Here is a 21,367-nt window from a genome sequence, read left to right on the forward strand (position 1 = left end):
ATGAAACTTGCAGGAGAAAAATCAAGAAGTATGATGATGCAAAACAAACAGCGGAAAAACATCAAAGTACGGACGAGGAAGAGACACTTGTATTCAAGTTTGGCCAAAAACGCTTTTCAGAAAAAAAAAATAAATGGACTGATGGTAGTTTGTGAAGCTACCTCGCACATCATAAATGAAGAGCGGAAATTGAAGAAAGCTCTTTTCATACCAATGTATCCATAGAGCATACTATCAGTGAAAGCGGCTTCAACTGATTGAGCCAAATTGAAGATTTGAAGAGGGACGGAACGAACTACAGACTAAAGCTTGAGCGTGGATGAGCATGAACGACTATAGTACATCAGAGCGGTAAACAACAACAACAGTTTCATGAACTAATGTAATGTGAACTCATGTAATTATATAATGTCCAAAGACAATGTAAACCCAACTTGTAACGCCAAATGATGGCATAGTATTTTGGAGCATTGCAATGTGACTGATCTGCTAAAATTACCAAATGTGAATATTGTTGGATACAGTAAGAATAGTCCAGCATATATAAGTGTAACACCATTTACCATTATCTGGTATACAACCCAGGAACTGGAAAAGTGTCAAAACAGACTGGTGAAATTTATCAAAAACAAGGTTGAACAGCAAAGACAAATGCGATTCAGAAATCAGTCAACCAGAATTTCTAGTGAGGAGGACAATTTTGACAATACAAAGACAGGCAAGAAAATCAGACCCAACTTAAAATGAGGACAATAATGTACTACTTAAAGAAGTTACAGAAAATGTGCTTCTTCATTAATTTAGGGACCATGATGACAGTAAGAATCAACACCATCCAATAGGGGAAGAAAACTGCAAACTACTTGGATGACTTCATAACATACACGAATGATACTGATATATTCAACACGTGGTAATTATTTTTTACAGGGCCCTATGTGAAGTTTCACAAACCTATTGGGATGCAATGATGTCAGAAGAAGCATCATCCCGGAAAGACGCAACAGAGGAAGAGATTAAATCCCTCCAAGAAAATGAGACATTTGAACCGATTCCTTTAACGAAAGGTAGAAAGACAAAAAGAGGAAGATGGGTATATGCCATTAAATAAAATGTGGATAAAGGGAAACTGTACAAAGCAAGCTATGTAGCAAAAGGCTACAATCAAACAGAAGGTATAAAATAACGTGAAACATTTGCTCCAACAGCAAACAACATTAATACGAGCATTGACGCTTTCCAAAACAATCTCATAATACATCAGATAAATGTTAAAACTGCATATTTACATACACCTATAGATGAAAACATACTGTTAGAACAACCAGAGGGTTTTTAAAGGACTTCAGATAAAGGAGAAACATCAGAGTACAAGCTAAAGAAATCTCTTTATGGCCTTAAACGGGAAGAAATTGGTTCAGACTTTTTAATGACCACTTGGAATGAGACAATTTTGCGCGAAACCAAGTTGATCACTGTGTATTCAGGAAACGGGATATTATCATTATCTAGGTTGATGATTTAATAATTGCAGCCCGCAATACCGACATACTGAACAAATTCAAAGAAACCATGAAATTGACATTCCACATGAACTATCTAGGAAAACTGTCTTCTTAGGCATAGAGTTTGAACAAGAGGATGGTAGAATCAAGATGGGTGAGAAAAGATATATCCTCAAAATGCTTGAAAGATTTGTAATGTCTGAGTGTAAACCCAGATATACACAATGTGAAGCTAAAATAGAGACGGAGAGAGCTGTAAATGATTTTAGGAAATGATTTTGTCAACCCAAAAGAGTATTGCGAAATTGTAGGCAGCTTGATTTATGCAATGAATTGTACTAGACCTGACATGAAATGGATTGTAAATTCTCACATTTTCAAAACCAAGAAATCACAACCTCCTGGCTGTCAAACACGTCTTATGAACCAATTTTCAAGAAAAGTAATGAAGATTTAAATTTAGTGGAATTTACAGTGATTCGATTGGGCATCTTCTGTGGAAGATAAAAGTACATCGGGTTATTGTTTCAGCTTGACAAAACAAGGACCTGCAATTTCATTGAAATCAAAGAAACAACCCACAGTGGCTCTTTTTACATATGAAGAATAATTTGTTCTCACAGCCACTACCCGGGAAAGCATGTATCTTAGACAATTGTTTAGTGGTATGGATACAAAAGGATTACGCCGGTACACATGTTCAAAAATCTATGGCGACAATCAATGTGCTATTGCCCAGAGTAAAAATCGAGTGAATAGTGATCCAAACATATAGATGTCAAATTTCAGTTCATTCGTGAAGCTCTTACTGAGGTTTAGATATAATTTACTGTTCATCTGAAAATATGATCGTTGACAAATTGACGAAACCTGTGTCAAAGTTCAGAACTTTAAAGTTCAATAGTTCTTGAGAAATTAAAATTGTGATCTGGATGTGTTCTGAGCTGATGAAAGCAAGGAAGGGAGTTTGTGCTATCAGTTGGATTAATATGTGTTATATTATTTTGAAAGTGCCATACTTCCAGTTTTATGTAAATTTCCGTTTTACGGTTGTACACTTTGAAGTTTTGATGCCATTTGATTTAGTGCATAAGATTGACATGTGTGATGAGTCCCACAATTATTGAGCTGTTCCAAAGCTATGATGAAGCAATAAAGCTCCAGAGTGAAAAGCTGTCTTCATCCGTTGTCCGTATTGGGTGTCTTACGAAATTAATCACTTCAGACAGAAGATGGCCAACAGGGAACAAAGCGCAACACCCGGTACCACCCCTGCCTTTCTGGGTGGTGGAAGCAGGCACAACGTAACCCGCTGTCCAGAGCCAAAGTGCCATGTCCACCCATGACCCAGCCCATCAGTCGCCCAAAACCAGACTTTGGTAATAGGACGAGGGAGCACATTGACAATAACAATTACAAATTGCCATTTCTGTTTTTTTTTTGTTTTTTTAATCTGTGACACAGGTATTTATTTCATCCCAATAGAACTTTGGAGGAAAAAAAAAATGTCTATGGAACTTTTAATGAGGAAATGTGAATTGACCTTTTATCTGGAATCGGTGCGATTGCCAACTGATTTGGATATGCCAGCTCACTATTGTTATTAGTCTTTAAAGAATTGCAATTTGCCACTGTGTTCAGAACAATAAATTACTGCAGGATAGTGGGATAGGATAATTGATTTTTTTTTTTTTTTATTCAAATGTGATCAGTGAACTAAAAAGAATGAAGTAAAAAGTAAACAACATACAATTCGACTGAATTAAATGTGTAGAATTGAATTAAAAGAGTAGAAAGTGAAAACGTTTTTTTAAACTGCAAACACTATTTGAGGCAGATGGTCACAGTCAAAACTATAACTAGCAACTTATATGCATGCAATAAAAGTAGTCATAACATTAATAAATAAGGAGAATTCCTATTTTTACATACAAAAAAAAAGTATGAAAAAAATAATAAATATTAAATCAATAACAATATCTTACAAATTACCGCTAATAAAAATACAAAAATATAAATATTTGGACATACCATAAAGCACTTTAGATTTGAAACTATATTTAAATTTCTAACATAAGGAAAACATCACCACGGCAAACTTGAATCCAAACTTGTTTTTTCTTTTACTAAATACAAAGTACAAACACAAACAGTGAACATAAGTCTACACACTTGTTCCAATTACCAAGTTTTTATCATTTAAAACGGAGACTGATGAATCGTTTTTAAAGCTAAAACTTATTGTTTAATATTTGAGCAGAGCAATATAAAAAATAATGTGGTTGTGCCAATCTGAACAAAGCTGCATCTGTTATAAAAGGGTGAGGGGGTGGGGTGGGGGCACAATTTTGCACCTACATTAATTCCCTTTATTTCCACCCACTATGTTTTGGAGGACGGGGGAAATGTGTACTAAAGAAAATATTTCACAATCATTAGGCAAAGTCTTAAAATGATTGATCATGGTATTATTTTTATATATGACAAAGAAATTGAAGACTATGGAACCTGGGCTGATTTGGGAACACCTTGGATCCTCCCAGAAAGGGGGTTGAGGGGGCTGGCTTCCCTGCTGCCCCCAGGACCCAACCTCAGCTAAGCGGAAGAAAACGGATGGATGGATGGATGGATGAATGGAAAAAGAAATTTGGCCATTTGAGCATGGTGTGTAGACTTTATATCCACTGTGAGTAGTGAGAACGTTAGAATTGTAGTTAAGGCTTGTTAAATATGGAGGACCAGGAGTGCAAAAATTAAATAAATGCACAATTTAAAGCAATTTTTAAAGTGTCATTAAAATGCTTCTATTTCAATATCTATTTATTTAATATTTTTATGTATTTATTATATATTTATTTATTTAAAAATAAATATTGAAATAGAAGCATTTTAATGACACTTTTCATTATTTTTTTAATTGTGTATATATTCATTTCATTTTTGCCCTTCTGGTCCTCCATAGTTAAAGAGTCACATGCTAAATGAAATCTCACAAATTCAACCAGTAAGGTCAAATGAAATTCAACAACACAGCAAAGACACACATTGAGGAAAGTAAACAGCGTATAGTGTAACAAAGACTCAGAACTATGGATGACCTGCAAAACAAAATTTGAATTAGAATTAAGGCTGTACAGACACATGCGTTATCCTTCAAAATTTGGAGCAAAAAAAAAAAAGCTAACAAACTCACACTTCCTGTTCTTTTCCATTATTCCTCAGTTTCATTCTCCTCAAGCATCTTGGTTCGCTATGTTGACACAGTAAGCATCAAACGAAATGGTATTTATTGAATATTTTCTTATGACAACTTACTGCACTAGCCAAGACTATGGGGTGGTCCGGTAAATATTCCGGCCTCTTCTTGGATGCAGGACAACTCCAAAGACCAATTAAAACCTCTCTTGTGTAGGATATTCTCTCTGAGAAGACAGTTAAATAGTAACAAACAAAATAGTCAAAAATCTTTTTGACAAGGCAGCCTTAGGTCAAATCAGAAAAAAATAACTCTGGATGTTACCTTTTTTATCTTTTTGGAAATTGACAAGCTTGCAGAACTGCTCTATCTCATCATTTGTCTGTGAAGGCACAAGATTAAAATCACATATAAACATCTCTTTTAAAAAAAAAATCTTTTTGACAACAGAGTACAATAAGCAGTATTTTTCCCAAAATCACCCAAAAAAAAAAAATAAAGAAAACATTTCTAAACAACATCATTTACATGTTAAATGTGGCTTTCAGATCACCTTGACATGAAATTGAGGACTAAAATGACAGCATGAATGCAAAAAAATGAATCTTGGCAACAATTTACTCGCTAGGAAATTCCAACATAATTTGTCGTCTTTTTAGGAAACAAAAACAATGCAAACAGACTCGATCAACACTAGTACAATTTTTGTACCCTGTAACTCCCTTCCCACCTGAACACACCCATTCAAATTGTTTCAACTTTTGGGTCCCAACCAGTAAGATGTATTCCTTAGATTCACTTTGCCACTACTAAAGGAATTATGTAATTTCTTTTCCTCTGTTTACTCTTACTGGCTAAATTTGAAGCATTGTGTTAAATATTGCTTCTTTAAAATGGTTGTACCACGATATATTCTTTATTTGCCCACTGGATACGTCCTGAGGCATTTACCTTCAGATCGACCATGCCCATCAATGACTGTGCAGGAGCAGCTGCATTTAATGTGGGTTCTAAAAAGAGATATACATTAGAGGCAATCAACTTAAAAAACAACGCAGAAAGTTCGCAATATGTTTTACCAGTCAAAACACAGACGTCATCCTTGAGGCAGCGACGCAGTGGTCTTGCAGGCTGTAGATGTCTCATTTTCCTCAACACGTCCATTCGGATGTAAGGTTTAAACGTGATCCAGACTTGTTCAATGGGTCTTTGTGGATGAAGGCGGTTCACTCGGTCTGATCAGCCATTTGCAGTTTATTCGAAGAACAGCGTGCCCATCATAAAATTAGTCTTATACACCATTTTAGTGCCAATCATGAAATTGGTCCATTTTATATGTACCTAATATGTATCCTTAATTTGGATGATTACACCTGTATAAAATTAAGATTTGGTATATGTATTTTTAGGTTTAATATGGTTTCTGTTGGGGTAAAAACATGACAGATTTTTCTAAATATTGTAATAAAGTTAAACCTGAGGCGGCATCGCACAACAGAGTAGTAGAGTGGTGCGTCATTACGGAATGTTGATGAATGATCCATATATATAAGGCACATCGGATTATAAGGCGCACTGTCGGCTTTTGGGAAAATTGAGGGCTTTCAAGTGCGTCTTATAGTTCAGAAAATACAGTAATCGTGAAGGCTGTATTTGTAGCCAATTGTCATTTTTATGGTAGGCTAATATACAGTACATGCAGCGTGTGTTGCCTTAATTATAAGACTTTCAATTTTTTTGCGGCTCCATATATTTTTTTTTTTTTTTGCTCCAATTTGGCTCTTTCAACATTTTGGGCTGCCGACTCCTGTCAAGCAAGGTACTTTAACAATTATAGTTAGTTAAATCTTGGGCGTGCAGCTTATCATTTGTACTTTTGACCATAGTACCTAATGTACATGTAGCATAACGGTAGGTAGGTAGTCTTTTTTTTTTTTTTTCCTTTTGGACATGATTTTTACCCGATCTGAAAATGTATTCGAGTTTCGAATTGACAATTTATTGCCTAGTTGTTTTGTTTCGCTAGTATACCAATCTTGTTTTTTCTTCGACTAGTTTGAACTGATGGGGTCACTAGAGGACCATCAAGATTTTTTGCCATAACAGGTGTTACAAAACGTAACTTTTTTATTTTTACAACAATTCAAGCTAGCTTCTGTAACAGTAAAAACGATGGCTGGAGGTGGGAGATTGGAAATGAGTGATTTCTTTAAGTGAACTAATTTTAGCAGTGCAAAATCTAATGCTTAGCCACATTAGCTTAAGGATAGAACCAATGACATGTTCTCCGTATTAATTGAGAATCAAGTTTTTTGGTGGAAGCTTTGAAATAAGTTTATGGGTTTGCCGCCAAGAATCTCAAATGATAACTTTATCACATGGTTAAACTTAAAAAAATATATATTGTGTCGCCGACTTTTTAGCGGATAAAGGCTTCTTCACAAATTTAAAACAGGTTAGCGTGTCGGCAATTCAGTTTTAATACGAGTTAGCCTGTCTTAAGAGTGAATCTACCACAAGTTTGTTAACTATCGGTGAAACGGTAGTTCATCCTACAAAAACGTCAATTAAAACAACTTCCTCGTGCAATCGTTTCGGCAGAGTATTTCCTTCGCAATCTATAAATTGTACACGTAAATGGATTTCACCTGCGTGATAGACTGCAGCGCTCCACCGAAATCCTCCTCATCCGTTGTTTGCAAGTTGCCCTATAAATCCGGTTACGTTTCAAAATAAAAGCTACGGTGCCGTTTCAAAATAAAGCTATTTTTCAACTCGTGATTTCCTCATATATTAGCTTCGCCAAAATAGAAAACCTTTTCAAAGTAATGAAAACTGCAGCTTTAAATCTTATTTCAGCAAAAGGTTTGAATGTAAATGTTAAAATTGTGGGGGATTTTATAAATGTTTTAAGATACAAAATACTAATTGTAAATAATGAGAGCGATAATGATTGGAATCACTGTATTTTTAATAAACAAGATAATGATACAGATTTAAGTGAGCTGTGTAATAACAGTATACAGTCGAACAACATTTCTTCTGGATACACTCAAATGTTAGATGTGCATTTGTAATGAAACTTTCGTCAGACAATTTAAAAAAAAGAAGTCAAATCAGTGAATTGACTTTACTACCATAAGAGGAAAAAATATGGGGGGGGAAAAAGAGACACCCCAGAATGCAGCACAATAACTTTCCTCAAACCAAGTGTCACATTTAAAGTGTTCAGTCCAGACCAAAAGAACCCAATAGCGGGCAAACACCAAAAGTCACTTTTAAAGAATGATGAGTTGAATCTTTCGAGCACCTATCGGCCTCCCATTGAGTTCATCCACTGCTATTATCGCCTCCTGCCGAGTCTCAAACACTACAGTTGCTGTACCTCGAGATGCTCCACTCTTGTCATACTGCAATACGATGGACCCTGGGATAATGCGATATCCATGGCAAAAATCATAGATTTCTTCTGTTTTAACTTGGAATGGCAGATTAATTAGCTTTACACAGGTGGGCTGGGTGAAGTGGTCAGTCCGAGGACCGCCACTAGTACGAGCGCCGTTTCCGCTTTCAAACTGATCTTTAGAAGAATCATAGCCTCTGTGGGTTGCAGGCCCCATATTCATTGGCACTTTACCAGTTTGAGAGCCCCTGAAGTCAGTGTACTTGCCGTCACCAGCACCTTGAAACTCATTAAATCTTCGCTGTGGCCCGGGAACCGCCTGCGGCCCAGCAAGCAGCTCCCGCATCTGAGAACGCGAAATGCATCTAACAGCAACCACTGTGCCGAGAAACCTTTGCCCATCAAGATCAAGCGCCCTTGCGGCTTCTGCCTCAGAAGAGAACAGAACCAAGACCTTGCCGGTCCCCGCACCTGTATCGTCACGGAGCAAGTGCACGTCCTCTTCAGAGATATTCATCCCAATGAAGAAGTCCATGACCTCCACTTTGCGCACATCAGAGGGCAGATTTTGCAGAAGTACGCACTTCTCTGGGTCGGAATGATCCCGGGAACGGACTGAAGGCCTCTCATTAATCCTTCTCATGTTTCCAGAAGAGCTGTCATGCATGTTCTGAGATTCCATAATGGCTATCACTTTTTCTCTTGAGATTGGCCGGACATGAACCAATCGATTGAAAAAGGATTTTGTCTCCTGATCCAATGCCTCACGATACTCTCGCAGTGTCTTGAATAGTACAAATGCAGACCTATTTTTATTGTCGTCAGAATTTGTGAACAAAATCTGGTCATCGTTGAGTCTTGCGTGGCGGAAAAATCTTTTCATATCATCTATTTCCACTGCAAAGGAGACGTTGTCCACCACAACACAGTACTCCTCACTAGACGATGACACCCTTTGGCCTTCAGGTGACTCTGACCTCGTATGGTGTTGGAAATTCTTTTGACCACGTGGAGGTGATCCACGTCTTTCAAACTGGTCACCCCCTGGGTCTCCACCCCTGGATTGCAATCGTTCGAGTGTCCAGTCCCAATCTTGTTCTGACGATGGGAAAATATCCACATACCGGGAACCAATATATCCCCTATTCCTCTTCATGGCTTCCGCTACTTCATCGGGGGTGGAAAATTTCACGAGACCCATTCCATTGATTTTTCCAGCTCTATTTCTTAACAAGATAATGTCAATGACATGTAAACCTGTGAAAAACTCAACAATGTCTCCTTCACACACACTGAAGGGCATTCCTTTGAGAAAAACACACGAAGACGCTTTGTTTAAGGATCTCTTTTGGCGTGGTGGTGGAGAGATGTCTGCTCTACTGGCTGACCTCTTGTTGGTGTCGGACTCCACAGATCTTCGGGGATGCCTTGATTTGTCCTCAGAATGACTCTTTTGATCCTTCTCTACATTCTTTGTACTTTTTTCAAGTATGTTCTGCATCTCCGTCTTGCTACTGAGCAGCAATGTCACAGGTCCCCCTTTAATTTGTCCACCCGAGCGCGTCATAGCTCTTCTTGCATCTTCGTCGGAAGCAAAAATAATGAACGCTTCCTCTCGCTCACCTCCAATTATATGTACACCACCATCTGGAATTTTGAGTCCAGTGAAGAATTTGCGAATATCTTGAGAACCAGCCGTGATCCTCAATCCCTGTAAACGGATGACGACTGCCATACTGAAGCACAAACAACAGCACCTGCAGACAGAAGGGTATAGAATAATATTATTCCCATCAGAGCTTTTCAGCTCTGCACTCCCTGCCATTCCAATGGATCACCAAAAAAACTAATAAGCAACATGAGCCGAGTTATTTAATTGACAACAAGCCTAAAATGTATTAAAACCCAAAGCTCAAATTGGCCACACTATTTACAAGCACATGAGTGTATAGCTATGGATAACTGCCCACCACAAGATTTGGCTACAAGTTTCTATCCCTTTGCTTTCAATAGACTACAGTATATACAAAAAAAAACTATTGACTCGGTTCAGTTCCAACCTAAATACCAATTCACAAAAAAAATGTCCAGCCAATCTAAAGTGATATGAGAGTTTTGATTCTGGCAAAGATGCGTGGTTGCGGGTCACTGCCCTCTTTTCACTCCATTTGGCGACACTCGGCACTTTGCTCAACTCTCAAAATTGCTACAGTAAGTGTAAACATACACCACATGAAGCATTAAAGTTGTCACTACTGCCTGAAGCAGTTCAGATTAAGAGATGATAAATTAATCAACATTTTAAATTAAATACTGCTCTTACTTCCACCGCATTCACCAAATGTGCCGCTTCAAAGGAAGCAAGAAAACCCTGGTGACAAAAAAGCTGCAAACTCCTCAGAAAGATGTCATCTAATGAAGCCACCACTGCACTGAAATGGTCTTGGTCCACTGAGAACTCAACCGCATCCATCGATGGTACAACAACCCTTTCAACCATGTTTGATGAGCCTCCCGCAAGTTGTTCATTATACTACACAAGCACTTTTCCAAGTCACAAACAAATGCTTTGGGAGAAAGCATCATTTCTGCACCATGCATTCCGATGTAAGAAGCCCACCATCTTAGAGTATCACCCATATCGTTAACCACTGATATACAAGCTACAACACCAAGCTAAACAGAACACGGAAACACAGTATACTACCAGTCATGGTAAATTATACAATCCAATCCATCCCCATCAACAAATGCTGCAAATGTATCATCTTTGAGATTAATGTTTCACATTTTTCCAATGTAAAACATGCCTTAGCCCAATGATGTTTGGGAAACACTATTACACATCACATTGAGAATCATTAGGGGCGTTTGCCGCGTTGTCAACAAATGGTCATGCGATGTATTGGTTGGCAAAGCACTGTTCAAATAACCGCAGAATTGTAGTCAGCAGGTTAGTTATTTCAGTTAAGGGTCGTGTCATGTTGCTTTATAAAATGTGCGTAGATTTACGATAACGATTTTATGTTTTACAACAATACACTAAAAACTAATTGAAAGTTTAGAAAGTGGAACCCACTGACAATGACCATGTTTGCTTTTATCACTTCATATACCATATTTTTCAGACTAGTTTTAGAAGGCGCATTGGTGCATCAATGCATTGCATTTATCAGTGTTTAGTTTATTTATGGGTTTGATTAGTGATGAACGTGTGTCCTGAGAACTTGAAGCCGTACTGAAGCCGTAAAATACAGTTATGCCCCAACAATAGTTTTGAGGTCATTAAATACAGATAAAATAGACATTTAAAATAGAAATACAAATGAAATAATATAAGATTCAAGCTTCTGGCGAGGATTACTACCTGATAAAAATGTTTTTTTTTTTTCCCTAACTAGTCAAATACAGTTAAGTACGGCACTTTCATTTTTTACTACATTTCCGTTGTATCTTTTAAGTACATTGCCATAAATCTGCACAGAATATAAAAATGTTCATAGACATTTAAGGACTATTCCAATTCTATTTAAAGTTACTATGCAAACAAATTGTCATTTTTGTTATACTTAATGAGAATTTTTGGGGGGCTGACTAAATATACTTTTGAGGAATAAAAACTTGTTTTGAACACTTAGGCCTACAATACTACTGTATTTTAAAGTTGAACATTAAGGTGACACTTTCAAATATAGTCATATATAGTAATAATACACTGTCAATTATATTTGGATGGGGTCGTTGGTGTAAAATGTTCGTGGACCGGTACTTCAAGTTTTAGGCAATGAAATGTCAATATTTTGCATTTTCCATCAAACTGGGTATTTTCGCCGTTTTAATAAATTGCATCAGTTTTTTGTCAACCTACCCCATAGACCATTTGCTGCATTACACACTTTAATTGGGGGGGGGGGGGGGGGTATCTCATGAATGAACATATTTTTAATGTTAAGTGGTTGCACAAAATTTTATGAAGGTAGATATTTTTCTTCTGTTGAATGTAAGGCTGCAGCTCTCGATTCTTTCAGTTATCGGTTCATCTATCAATTAGAGTAATCGGATTAGGAACATTTAATGCATCGCACAATAAATTTTAGGGAATGTAAAACAATGGCTCCCTAAAATTGCACTTTCACAAGAAATCTGAATATAAATTAAAATTCCTTAGTGCTTTTTCAAACTATGCAGATTTGCCCTTTCATTTCACAAGAGCAATAAATGTATTTAAAATTAAAATAACAGTTTAGCCTTAAAGTTTTTTTTTTGTTTTTTTTAAAATCAAATTACTCGAGTTAATCGATTACACGTTGTAGCACTAGTTGAATGGCCCTCAACAGAGTAAAAATTAGGGATGTCCTGATCACATATTTTTGCATGCGAGTCAGAGACTAGAGTTAGCCGATTTTAAGGATAGGCCAATAGTCACGTCCCGATGCCTTGGAAATGTAGTGTAAAAATAAATTACATATATATGCACTGGATAATATAAAACGTTCAGTATATTTTACATACTGTATAGATTTTTGTAGTACCCGATATATCTGATTTTGTTCCTTGCAGCTATTAACTCATTCACTGCCGTTAGCAGTTGAAATTAATTTCAACTACAATGGCTGGCATTTAGTTATGTTTTACTGCCACTGTGGGTACGATTCTCCACCCTGATGACCTCGTCTAAGTATCCTTGAGCAAGATACTAAACCCCACGTTGCTCCTGGTGCTGCGTCACCAGTAGGTAGAAGAGGATATAGTGTGAAGCGTTTTGAGGGCCTTAAAAAGGTGGAAAGGCAAAATAAGTAACTCCATTTACCATTACCATTTAACCAATCAGAAAACTGGGTGAATACTAGTGCAGGAGACGGCAGGCAGGAGAGAGGCTCGGCTGCATCTGAGCCGAAATAACCCAGTTTTTAATCTATTTTTTCATATCGGCCATTCGAATAAGGCCGATAACGATATACGTAAAATTTCCAAATATCGACGCCATTAATCCAATTTGACTGGGGGTCTGGCAGCAACTGCCCTCCCAAGCAAAATGGATTGGACGTATATCGCCATAAATACCTCATAAAAAATACTAACTTGGGATAAAAATTATTTCGTGCAACCACCTGACTTCAATAACAAAAATACTTTCATTCATAGAGCTAGGACTACTAACACATTGAAATGGGCATGGGGATTTCTGTGACCATATGTGAATTATGAACCTTAAAACAAAAATCTGGAGCTAAATTCGACTATTTAGAATGGCGGCACAAATCCCATAACCAGTCTATATCACCTTGTTCATTAATGCATGCAAAATTGACATCATCTCTCGACACATTGCTCCCCGGGACCTATTGTAAGCACCCGCCGACGCATTGGAAACACACATCCAAGGTATACGTTGTCAATCCATTCTCCATCCATCCAAGCTATCAAAGAAAGTACTTGAGCTAGCCCCACACTGAAATGGTGTTTCATCGACACACAAAATGGCTTAGCAAAATGCTACCAACGTTAGCCACGAGCCCACCTAGGCCTCTCGCAATAATTACTTCCGGACCAAAACGAGGAGTTCAATATGACAACAAATTAACCACATTAACCAAAATCATGACTTACACAAGCGACAAGACGAACTTTAGTCTAGTAATTGAATAATGTTAGCAATGTTTAGAAGCGCCTGTCTTCACGAGAGGTTCACAGCAGCCTTTGTCAGTCTTCCTCGCTCGGAAATAAAACCCGCATCGATTTAGAATAAAAGCAGACAGCTCCACCAACCGGCCGTGAGGCGCATCGCACAAAAATACAATCCCTTTTAATAGCCTTTCATGGACAGTGGTCACTACATTGGACAGCTATTCAAAAAAATTACGCTTAACCCTTTATCGATAGACCAAGTGACTGCTTTTAGTCATTTAACCATTTCATGCACAACTGATGACTTTTTTTCTGAAATACTTGTATGACATTCATATTGGACATGGGTCTCAAACCTGCAGCCCTGGGGCCCGCAGGACAGTATGTTGCGGTCGCCATTTCATATCTATCGCATGTATTTTGCGACGGATTATAAAAACTACATTTTTTTTTTTTTTTTTAAACAAACAAAAGGAATAAATTAATTAAAGGATGCAGTTTAAGGGGGGGATCAATTATTTAACTTGTAATAAACATAATAATGATAATTTGAAAAAAAAAAAAAAAAGGGGGAAAAATCCCATGAGCAATCAAAGATATAAATAATTCTAAATAAAATAAAATTGATTCAAAACAATAAATAAATACATAAAATAAAATACTTAATAAATTTAAATTAAATATCAAAACATTTTAATGAATTTTTTTAAAATGATGAAAAAGAAGAATTCGAATAATTTTGGCTCATGTGTATTTTGCTCTGGGAATTTTATTATTTATTTTGTCTGTCTGTCAGTCCGTCCGTGTTTGTTTGTTTGTTTGTTCGTGTGTGTTTGTTTGTTTGTTTAATTGTTTGTTTGTTTGTTTGTTTTATGAATATCTTGTGACCTCACATAGCTGAACCTTTTGGCTGCTATTGACGGCAGTAGGTTGTAACTGAGAGGGCTGAGATCATTCAATCACTTCCAGTCCCTTTCATTGAAAATAGATAGGACGTCGATTGCCGTCAATAGTTTTTTTTTAATATCAGTCTCCTTATTTTACTAACTACCATAACACAGATTCTGTGACCAGGACTTGTGGTGAATGAAGCTAATGATAACTTTTGAATAGATGTCCACAATCCACACAAACTGTGTGTGTCCAGACAAACTCAGGCTGTGCCTGTTATAGTTAGGATACAGTCAAGGCCATTAAGACTGTCCAAATAATTAAAATAGAGTAATATTTCATATATGCAACTTTGCATTGCATTTGTTTTAATTGAAAGTTTATATTTGGGGGGGGCATCAAAAAGAGCGGGCCTGCTCTGTCTTAGCTACTATAGCTAGATAACATCATTGATTGCCTTCAAATACGTTTTGCCTTTACTTGCTAAGCATGCTTCTTCAGTTGGTGAAAACTCGATAGGACCGCTTAAGTGTGATTGTTTTTGTGATCCCGGAACTAAATACAGTAGAAAAAAGGTTTTTCAACTGTTTGATTTTTTGGGGGGGACTTTTCCTGATAGGTTTGTCCAAAATGTGATGAGATCATCAAAGTGTATAGATAGACATGACTAAAAATATCCTAAAGCAGTTAATTTGGACTTTTCCTAATAGGTTTGTCGTAAATGTGATGACATCTTCAAAATGTATTGATAGACATGACTAAAAATATCCTCCCTCCAAAAAAAATCTCTTTATTGAACAAACTCTTTCAACATACAAAATATCAGTTGAACGTGAATCATTTAGAATTAATAACCGGTTGATTCTTCTTGTGTTATTATTTTAGACAAATTTGTCAATAACCATGACTTGTATGAATATCAGATCATACAGTATTTGTAACAATTATATTCAGAAAATCATGGAGTTCTAATGTTTGCATGTTAAGTTTTCCATGCTATGAATAGCCCAATCGTTAATGGTATCACTCTTTTGGAATGCAAAATAACTGATTTTAAACAAAAAAATGAAGGGAGGCCTCTGCAACAGGAGTCAATTGGGGGTAATCAGCCACAAGAATATTCCATTCAGTTGTAAAAATGGTGAAGAGTGCCTATACATTGTTTGTTATTATGTCTCATTGAAGGCACAAAAGAAGTATTCTTTGTAGTGGAAAGGTCGTAAGCCTCCTGCTTACTTAAGTGATAGCTTCTCAACCTTGACTTGCCTAGCAAAAACTTATACAGTGGTTTAAACCAGGATAGTGGTTTATGAACGCTAAACCAGTGATCACCAACCTCTGTGCTGAGGTACATTTGTGTACTGAGAGAGGTCATTCACAATAATATAATTTCAATACATTTTTTTTTTAAATTCACTAAAGCGTGTATCCCTGTTCACTTAATTTTGTATGTACCAAGTAGAGATAGACCAATTATATATATAATATATATTATATTATAGGCCGGGCCGATTATCAGCGCCGATATTAGGAAATTTGATGTATATATCGTTATCGGCCTTTCTTTAAAATCTGACTGGCCGATATGAAAAAATCAATTAAAAACTGGGTCATTTTGGCTCTTTCTAGCACCAAGGTAGAGCAAATGGCACAATTAACTTTAATATATAACTGTTATCATTCAGACAATAGAATAAGTTGTTAAACAAATCAGGCTCAGATGTCAAGTAATTTTGTGAGTGAGACAAGATCATGCAAAGCTGCAGGACAGTAACGGTGAGTTTGTACTGTATGAATGATCTGGGGCATTTGAGTATTTTCCCCCAAGAATATCTGTACTTCATTTGAGTATTCATTTTTATGGCAGTTTTTGTTTTACTTAGAAATTTTCGAGAACAGGTATCTTGTGGTAATTCTTACTGTCAAAATTGGCTAAACTGGGATGGCTGGCTGTGAATGCTTATCTTTCAGTGTCACTGACGGTATTATATGTTCAATCCTTTTTGACTGGGAGGGAGCGAATGAACAAATGTTCAGTCAAAAGTAGGCATGTGTCGGTATGAGATTCTGACGATATGATAACCTGAAGCAAAAATATCATGGTTTCACAGGATCATTGTATTGCAATCAGAGCTGTAAAATGTGTTACTTTGACATTTCTGGCTTAAAAAAAAGTACACAAGTATAATGTTATGTTAAAATAAAATTTTAAAATTTTAAAACTGAAATATTTAAAATAAAATTCAAATAAATGAAGTCCTGTAGGTGAGCATAAACCCATAGCCACAGCTCAACATTATTTCATCAGAACAAAAATAATTGAATCATTTTCCATTAAAAGCATGTGCGTATGACTCGTATCATGTTTCCATTATACACACACTCTCTTTCTCAACACAGACAGTTGCCAAAGAGAAAAAAACACATGTTTTACCACCGCTAGACACACTAAACACGCTGGAGTTTACTCTAACAGCTGGTGGGAAATGTTCATGATAGTGTTTACTAACCTTTAATTTGTATAAATGCAAAATCATATTGGAGGTATTTGTATCTTCAGCAACATGTTTTACATGTCGGTTGGGCCTCCTACTCCAAGTCACAACAGTCTGTAACTTCTCTGTAGCCGAAGTATTCCCATACCAACGATTTCGTTCTCCTCGATGAGGGGAAAGTTCAGGAGTTTCATCTCCTCCAGCCATAGTGTAGCACAGCTGATTCACTGACACTAAACAACAAGCGGTGGGGGAGGGTTGAGCCTTGCAGCTGCAAGCAAGGGATTTTTCACTACATTTTAGGGACATAAAAAATAGCTAATGCCGTAGGGACGGCATGGCGGGAAATGTTTGCGGTTTTGAAACTGTGACGTTTTCATACCACGGTATACCTTAAAACCGGTAATCAGCACATGTCTAGTCAAAAGGAATAGCGTACCGCACGAATGCTATTTTTAGACCGTGACGTCATATCGTAAAACGGAAGTGGGACATTATAGACATGCCCTAGCATACAAACTATTATATTTCTGCTAGTTTTCTCCGGTAATCTTTCAAAAATGAACATGCCGATCAAGCACTGCTGATATGGAACTTGTATAAATGCCTCTAGACATTACGACATATGAATGATGTTTTCTTCATACGTTTCCCGAAACCAAAAACTCGGAGGAAAAAATGTGAACATTGGATCAAATTGCGTGGACGATTAACGCCAACAAGGTGGAGCCATTCACATTTCATATGCAGTAAACATGTAGGCAGTCAAAATATATTATAGAATTAAGATTTGCTATTAATGAAAAATTAAAAGTGTTCGTTGGCTCTCAACGAGTAGCATTTGCGATCGCTACAGAAAAATAGCAATGTAAATTACCCAAAAGAACAGTCAGAAACGTAAGACAACCAGAGGATATAATTTATAAGAAAGACAGGGCATATGGTGGTAAAGGATACATTGTTGAAACAGGAGAGTGTCATTGTCAGTGGCGTAAGAAAAAGGTGTCGATAAAAAAGCTAAGGCTAAGCTTAGGTTGACTCGTTTCCTTTTTCCGTCTTTTTCAGCCCTCGACACTCAATCCATCTCTTTAACTGAACATTTGTATGTTCTTCCACATCTTTACCAGTGAATTTGCCACCAGGGTCATCATTTCGGTCAGAATTGGTAGGTTTAGCGCTGTAAATATCTCCTTCGTACACCATTTCCATTCATTTACTATTGGGGACAAACGGAAGCGTGTCCCCTCCTTAGCAACAGTTGCTAACGTCATGAATATTAATGAACGGAAGTGACGTGTTGCTTGCGGTACGCTATTGGACGTCTAGGACCGTCAATGGCAGCAAATTAATTAACAAGGGAGTGAGCCGAAAATGCCCCAAAAATAATAGGAAGTGAACAATGGGATGGCAAAGCATCCCCAGGCAATATCTACATAAATGTAGTATTCTAGTTTATTTTATTATAATTACTTTAGTATAGTAGTTGACTCAGTGCTTTCGAGTCCGACCCACACGACACGAACCGGAGCGTTCAGTATCCACGCCAGGCCAGGCCAGGCCAGGCCAGCTGTGTCCGCGCGTCATGTGACGTTATCGCCGCGACGAGACACACCGAATGCCGCAGAGGGAAATGGAAACGGAGGCATTTTTCTCGCCCTGTCTCATTTGCTTCAACTTGAACCAAGCACGCCGTGGGATGCTTGTCATATGTGTGGACACAATTACTACGGATCGGCACTAGCGTACTCCCAACTGTTGGCTAGTGTGGGTAGCATAACATTGAGTGAGACGCAGCGGAGCCACTGAGCAGAGCCTCACCAGCCGACCATCACCTCCGACAACCGCGGACGGATTTGACGTCGGCACGCATTGGGGCTTGATGTTCAGGGAAGGACGCCGTGTCGGGAATTTCAAAGATGGAAGCGTCTCTTGACCTTAAACACTTTCTAAAGTGAGTATCCCCTCAAAAGGTATGTATTTACTTCACGTTGTGTCGCTTGAAGCGAAACGCACACACAGGCGGAGACAACACCTCCCCCCTGTTACTAGTGTTAGCATGCTGATAATGCCAGATGGACCGTCTTTGATAAAAGAAAAGTGTGCATTTTTGCATAACGACAGGAAAACACAACTCTCAAAACTGTTAATCGAATGCTGTTTTCAAATCTAACGAGAGCAACAATCGTAAAAGGTTCCGTAGTCTTCGTGTTGCTACAGCCATGTAAACTAGTTAGCCGCTCATGCTCGCCAAAGATTAGCCTTTTAGGCACAGAAAGACAATCGATTATCCCCCTTTCACCCTATAACTGAGCACATATACATCCATAATTTGTTCAAGCGTAACACGATGATTTCGGGGGCATGCTTGAGCCAATTCAAGCAAATTGACCACATTGCTGTTCATATTTAGCTTAACCAAGCTAGCTTTACTGGTTTGACCATTTTTGTGTGTGTGTAAATTATCATCAAAACGTAAGTGTACCGTAATATAGGCCTGGTTGTCCGTTAATTACGATCGCAATTGATTTGTAAAATTAATGTTTTCGGTGGAATCAAGCGGTAACCAATGAATTTACTTGTTCCACATTCCACACTCGCTATGAAAATGGACAGGAACTGGCTTTTAAAAGGCCATGTTGGGCTGCACCGAGGCTTCCCGCACAGGCCATGTTGTGGCTCTTTGGTCGTTGTAAATCCTTCAAACAGACGGTGTTCATATATAACATGCCATTTTAAACATTGTAATAACCATGACATTACACTGTGTACTTACTCATCAGACTCATTTTTTCGCTTTACCTACTTCACGGTCCCTATGTTTCACCTTTATTAATCAGTCTGATCAACCGTTGGTTTGTTGTTGTGATTCTAGCCAAACCGCATTGAATAAAACCATGAAAAACATAGTGAAGGCAGCACGAATGAGTGCAGCGGCTTTACTCTTTGCAGCACAGCAATTGATAACCATCTTGAGAGAAGGCTTCAGTGGAATTCAGTCAAACCAACCGTCAGAAGCATGTGCTCGCTCTCTCTACATGCATAAGTTAATGCTACTCAATAAGTTCCTCTACTTGATAAGGCAAAAAGCTTTTTGAAATCATTGGTAGTCTTATGGACACACTACTCAGCTCATTGCAAACTTATTTTTCTTTTTGCCAGGTGTGGCGTCACTTTGGAGGGTTCGTTTCTCTGATTTGGATTATTCTTGGCCAAGCAGCGTCTACAGGCCTACTAATCCTAGAAGGGTTTCTCAATGGACACTCTGCTCAAGTCAGAAATCAGGTATTAGCAGGCAGAAAAACACAGAATTCACTGCGTGCGTTGTTTAGATTGGAAAAAGAAAATATAGACGTGACACATTAAGATTACTTTGCAGGGTCAGAAATGGCCTAGAGTTGGAACGTCATTGTGTGGGGTCAACACAACATTACAGACAATGACCCTACCAGACTAGTATAGTGTTCCGAAATAAATACAATGAAATCAAAACGGTCCTACGGTTATTCGGAATGAATGTGCCTCAAACAATAGGTTTGGACTAGAGCTGTCCCGACTAGTCGACGTCATCGATGACGTAAATGCATTGACGAGCACAACATCCCGTCGACGGTTGATGAAGGGTTAAAAAAAATACATGCATGGAAAGTTGAGAATGTTGGGCGCTCGGTATGCAAGCGGGGAAGGCGGCAAAAAGCCAAAAAAGCGCACCAGAGTGGCCAAAACATTGGCTTATTTCAATGAAACAAAGGAGAGTACACTGTTGTGTCCTGCCTCTTCACGCTGCACGTGGGCTGTGAATGAACACCTAAAGCGCCGTCATCCAGTTGTAATTTTGGAAGACGACAGGAGACAACAAGCTGGCAGATCGCAAGTCCATCTTACTAACTAACGACATGTTTCATTGAAGTTGCTAAGCCTGTCGCGATATGCAGTAAGTCCATTTATCGCACGGTAAATAAAGATGAGGGCGGTAATTTTCACGGCTGCGTTTTATCGCTGCGTGCATGCGTGCATACATTTGTGCATGCATGTTGAAGGCATATGATACTCCAGTTCCTTTCGCAGATGTTTATTGGTCATCAACACCCCGTAGAATTAAAGTTCAGCATACAAAATAAGGAAACACATCTATATTAAACACTGTAAACGGTAGCTTTGCTACATTGAGGCTAATGGGGAAAAAAGACAACCTACTTTAGCCTGCTACGAAACATTGGCAGTCTTCTCCAAAACGCAAACTTGCAGTTAA

General features: G+C 37.9%; 2 protein-coding genes across 3 annotated transcripts in view; one reads left to right on the forward strand and one right to left on the reverse strand.

Annotated features, from left to right (window-relative positions):
* Nucleotides 1–3: 3 nt before the first annotated feature.
* rbm12bb (RNA binding motif protein 12Bb) lies at nucleotides 4–13,848 on the reverse strand. Its single transcript, XM_057834550.1, has 8 exons — nucleotides 13,715–13,848; nucleotides 7,350–9,861; nucleotides 5,781–5,936; nucleotides 5,653–5,711; nucleotides 5,026–5,083; nucleotides 4,821–4,927; nucleotides 4,699–4,755; nucleotides 4–4,603 (listed from the first exon to the last, which is right to left on the reverse strand). Exon 2 carries the CDS (start codon nucleotides 9,837–9,839, stop codon nucleotides 7,980–7,982), a length of 1,860 nt encoding a protein of 619 aa, XP_057690533.1. The 5' UTR covers nucleotides 9,840–9,861; nucleotides 13,715–13,848; the 3' UTR covers nucleotides 4–4,603; nucleotides 4,699–4,755; nucleotides 4,821–4,927; nucleotides 5,026–5,083; nucleotides 5,653–5,711; nucleotides 5,781–5,936; nucleotides 7,350–7,979.
* A 4,714-nt stretch (nucleotides 13,849–18,562) lies between these two features.
* Nucleotides 18,563–21,367, forward strand: part of setd2 (SET domain containing 2, histone lysine methyltransferase) — a 42,193-nt gene continuing 39,388 nt past the window's right edge. The window contains exons 1-2 of one of the 2 annotated variants that reach the window (XM_057834254.1): nucleotides 18,563–19,069; nucleotides 20,278–20,400. In XM_057834254.1, coding sequence (XP_057690237.1) covers nucleotides 20,372–20,400 — 29 coding nt within the window. In that variant the 5' untranslated portion in view covers nucleotides 18,563–19,069; nucleotides 20,278–20,371. The remainder of the gene's footprint in view (nucleotides 19,070–20,277; nucleotides 20,401–21,367) is intronic. The other variant, XM_057834255.1, reaches the window with a different exon arrangement.

The sequence above is a fragment of the Corythoichthys intestinalis genome, chromosome 4 (genome assembly GCF_030265065.1).
Source record: "Corythoichthys intestinalis isolate RoL2023-P3 chromosome 4, ASM3026506v1, whole genome shotgun sequence".
Classification (NCBI taxonomy): domain Eukaryota; kingdom Metazoa; phylum Chordata; class Actinopteri; order Syngnathiformes; family Syngnathidae; genus Corythoichthys; species Corythoichthys intestinalis.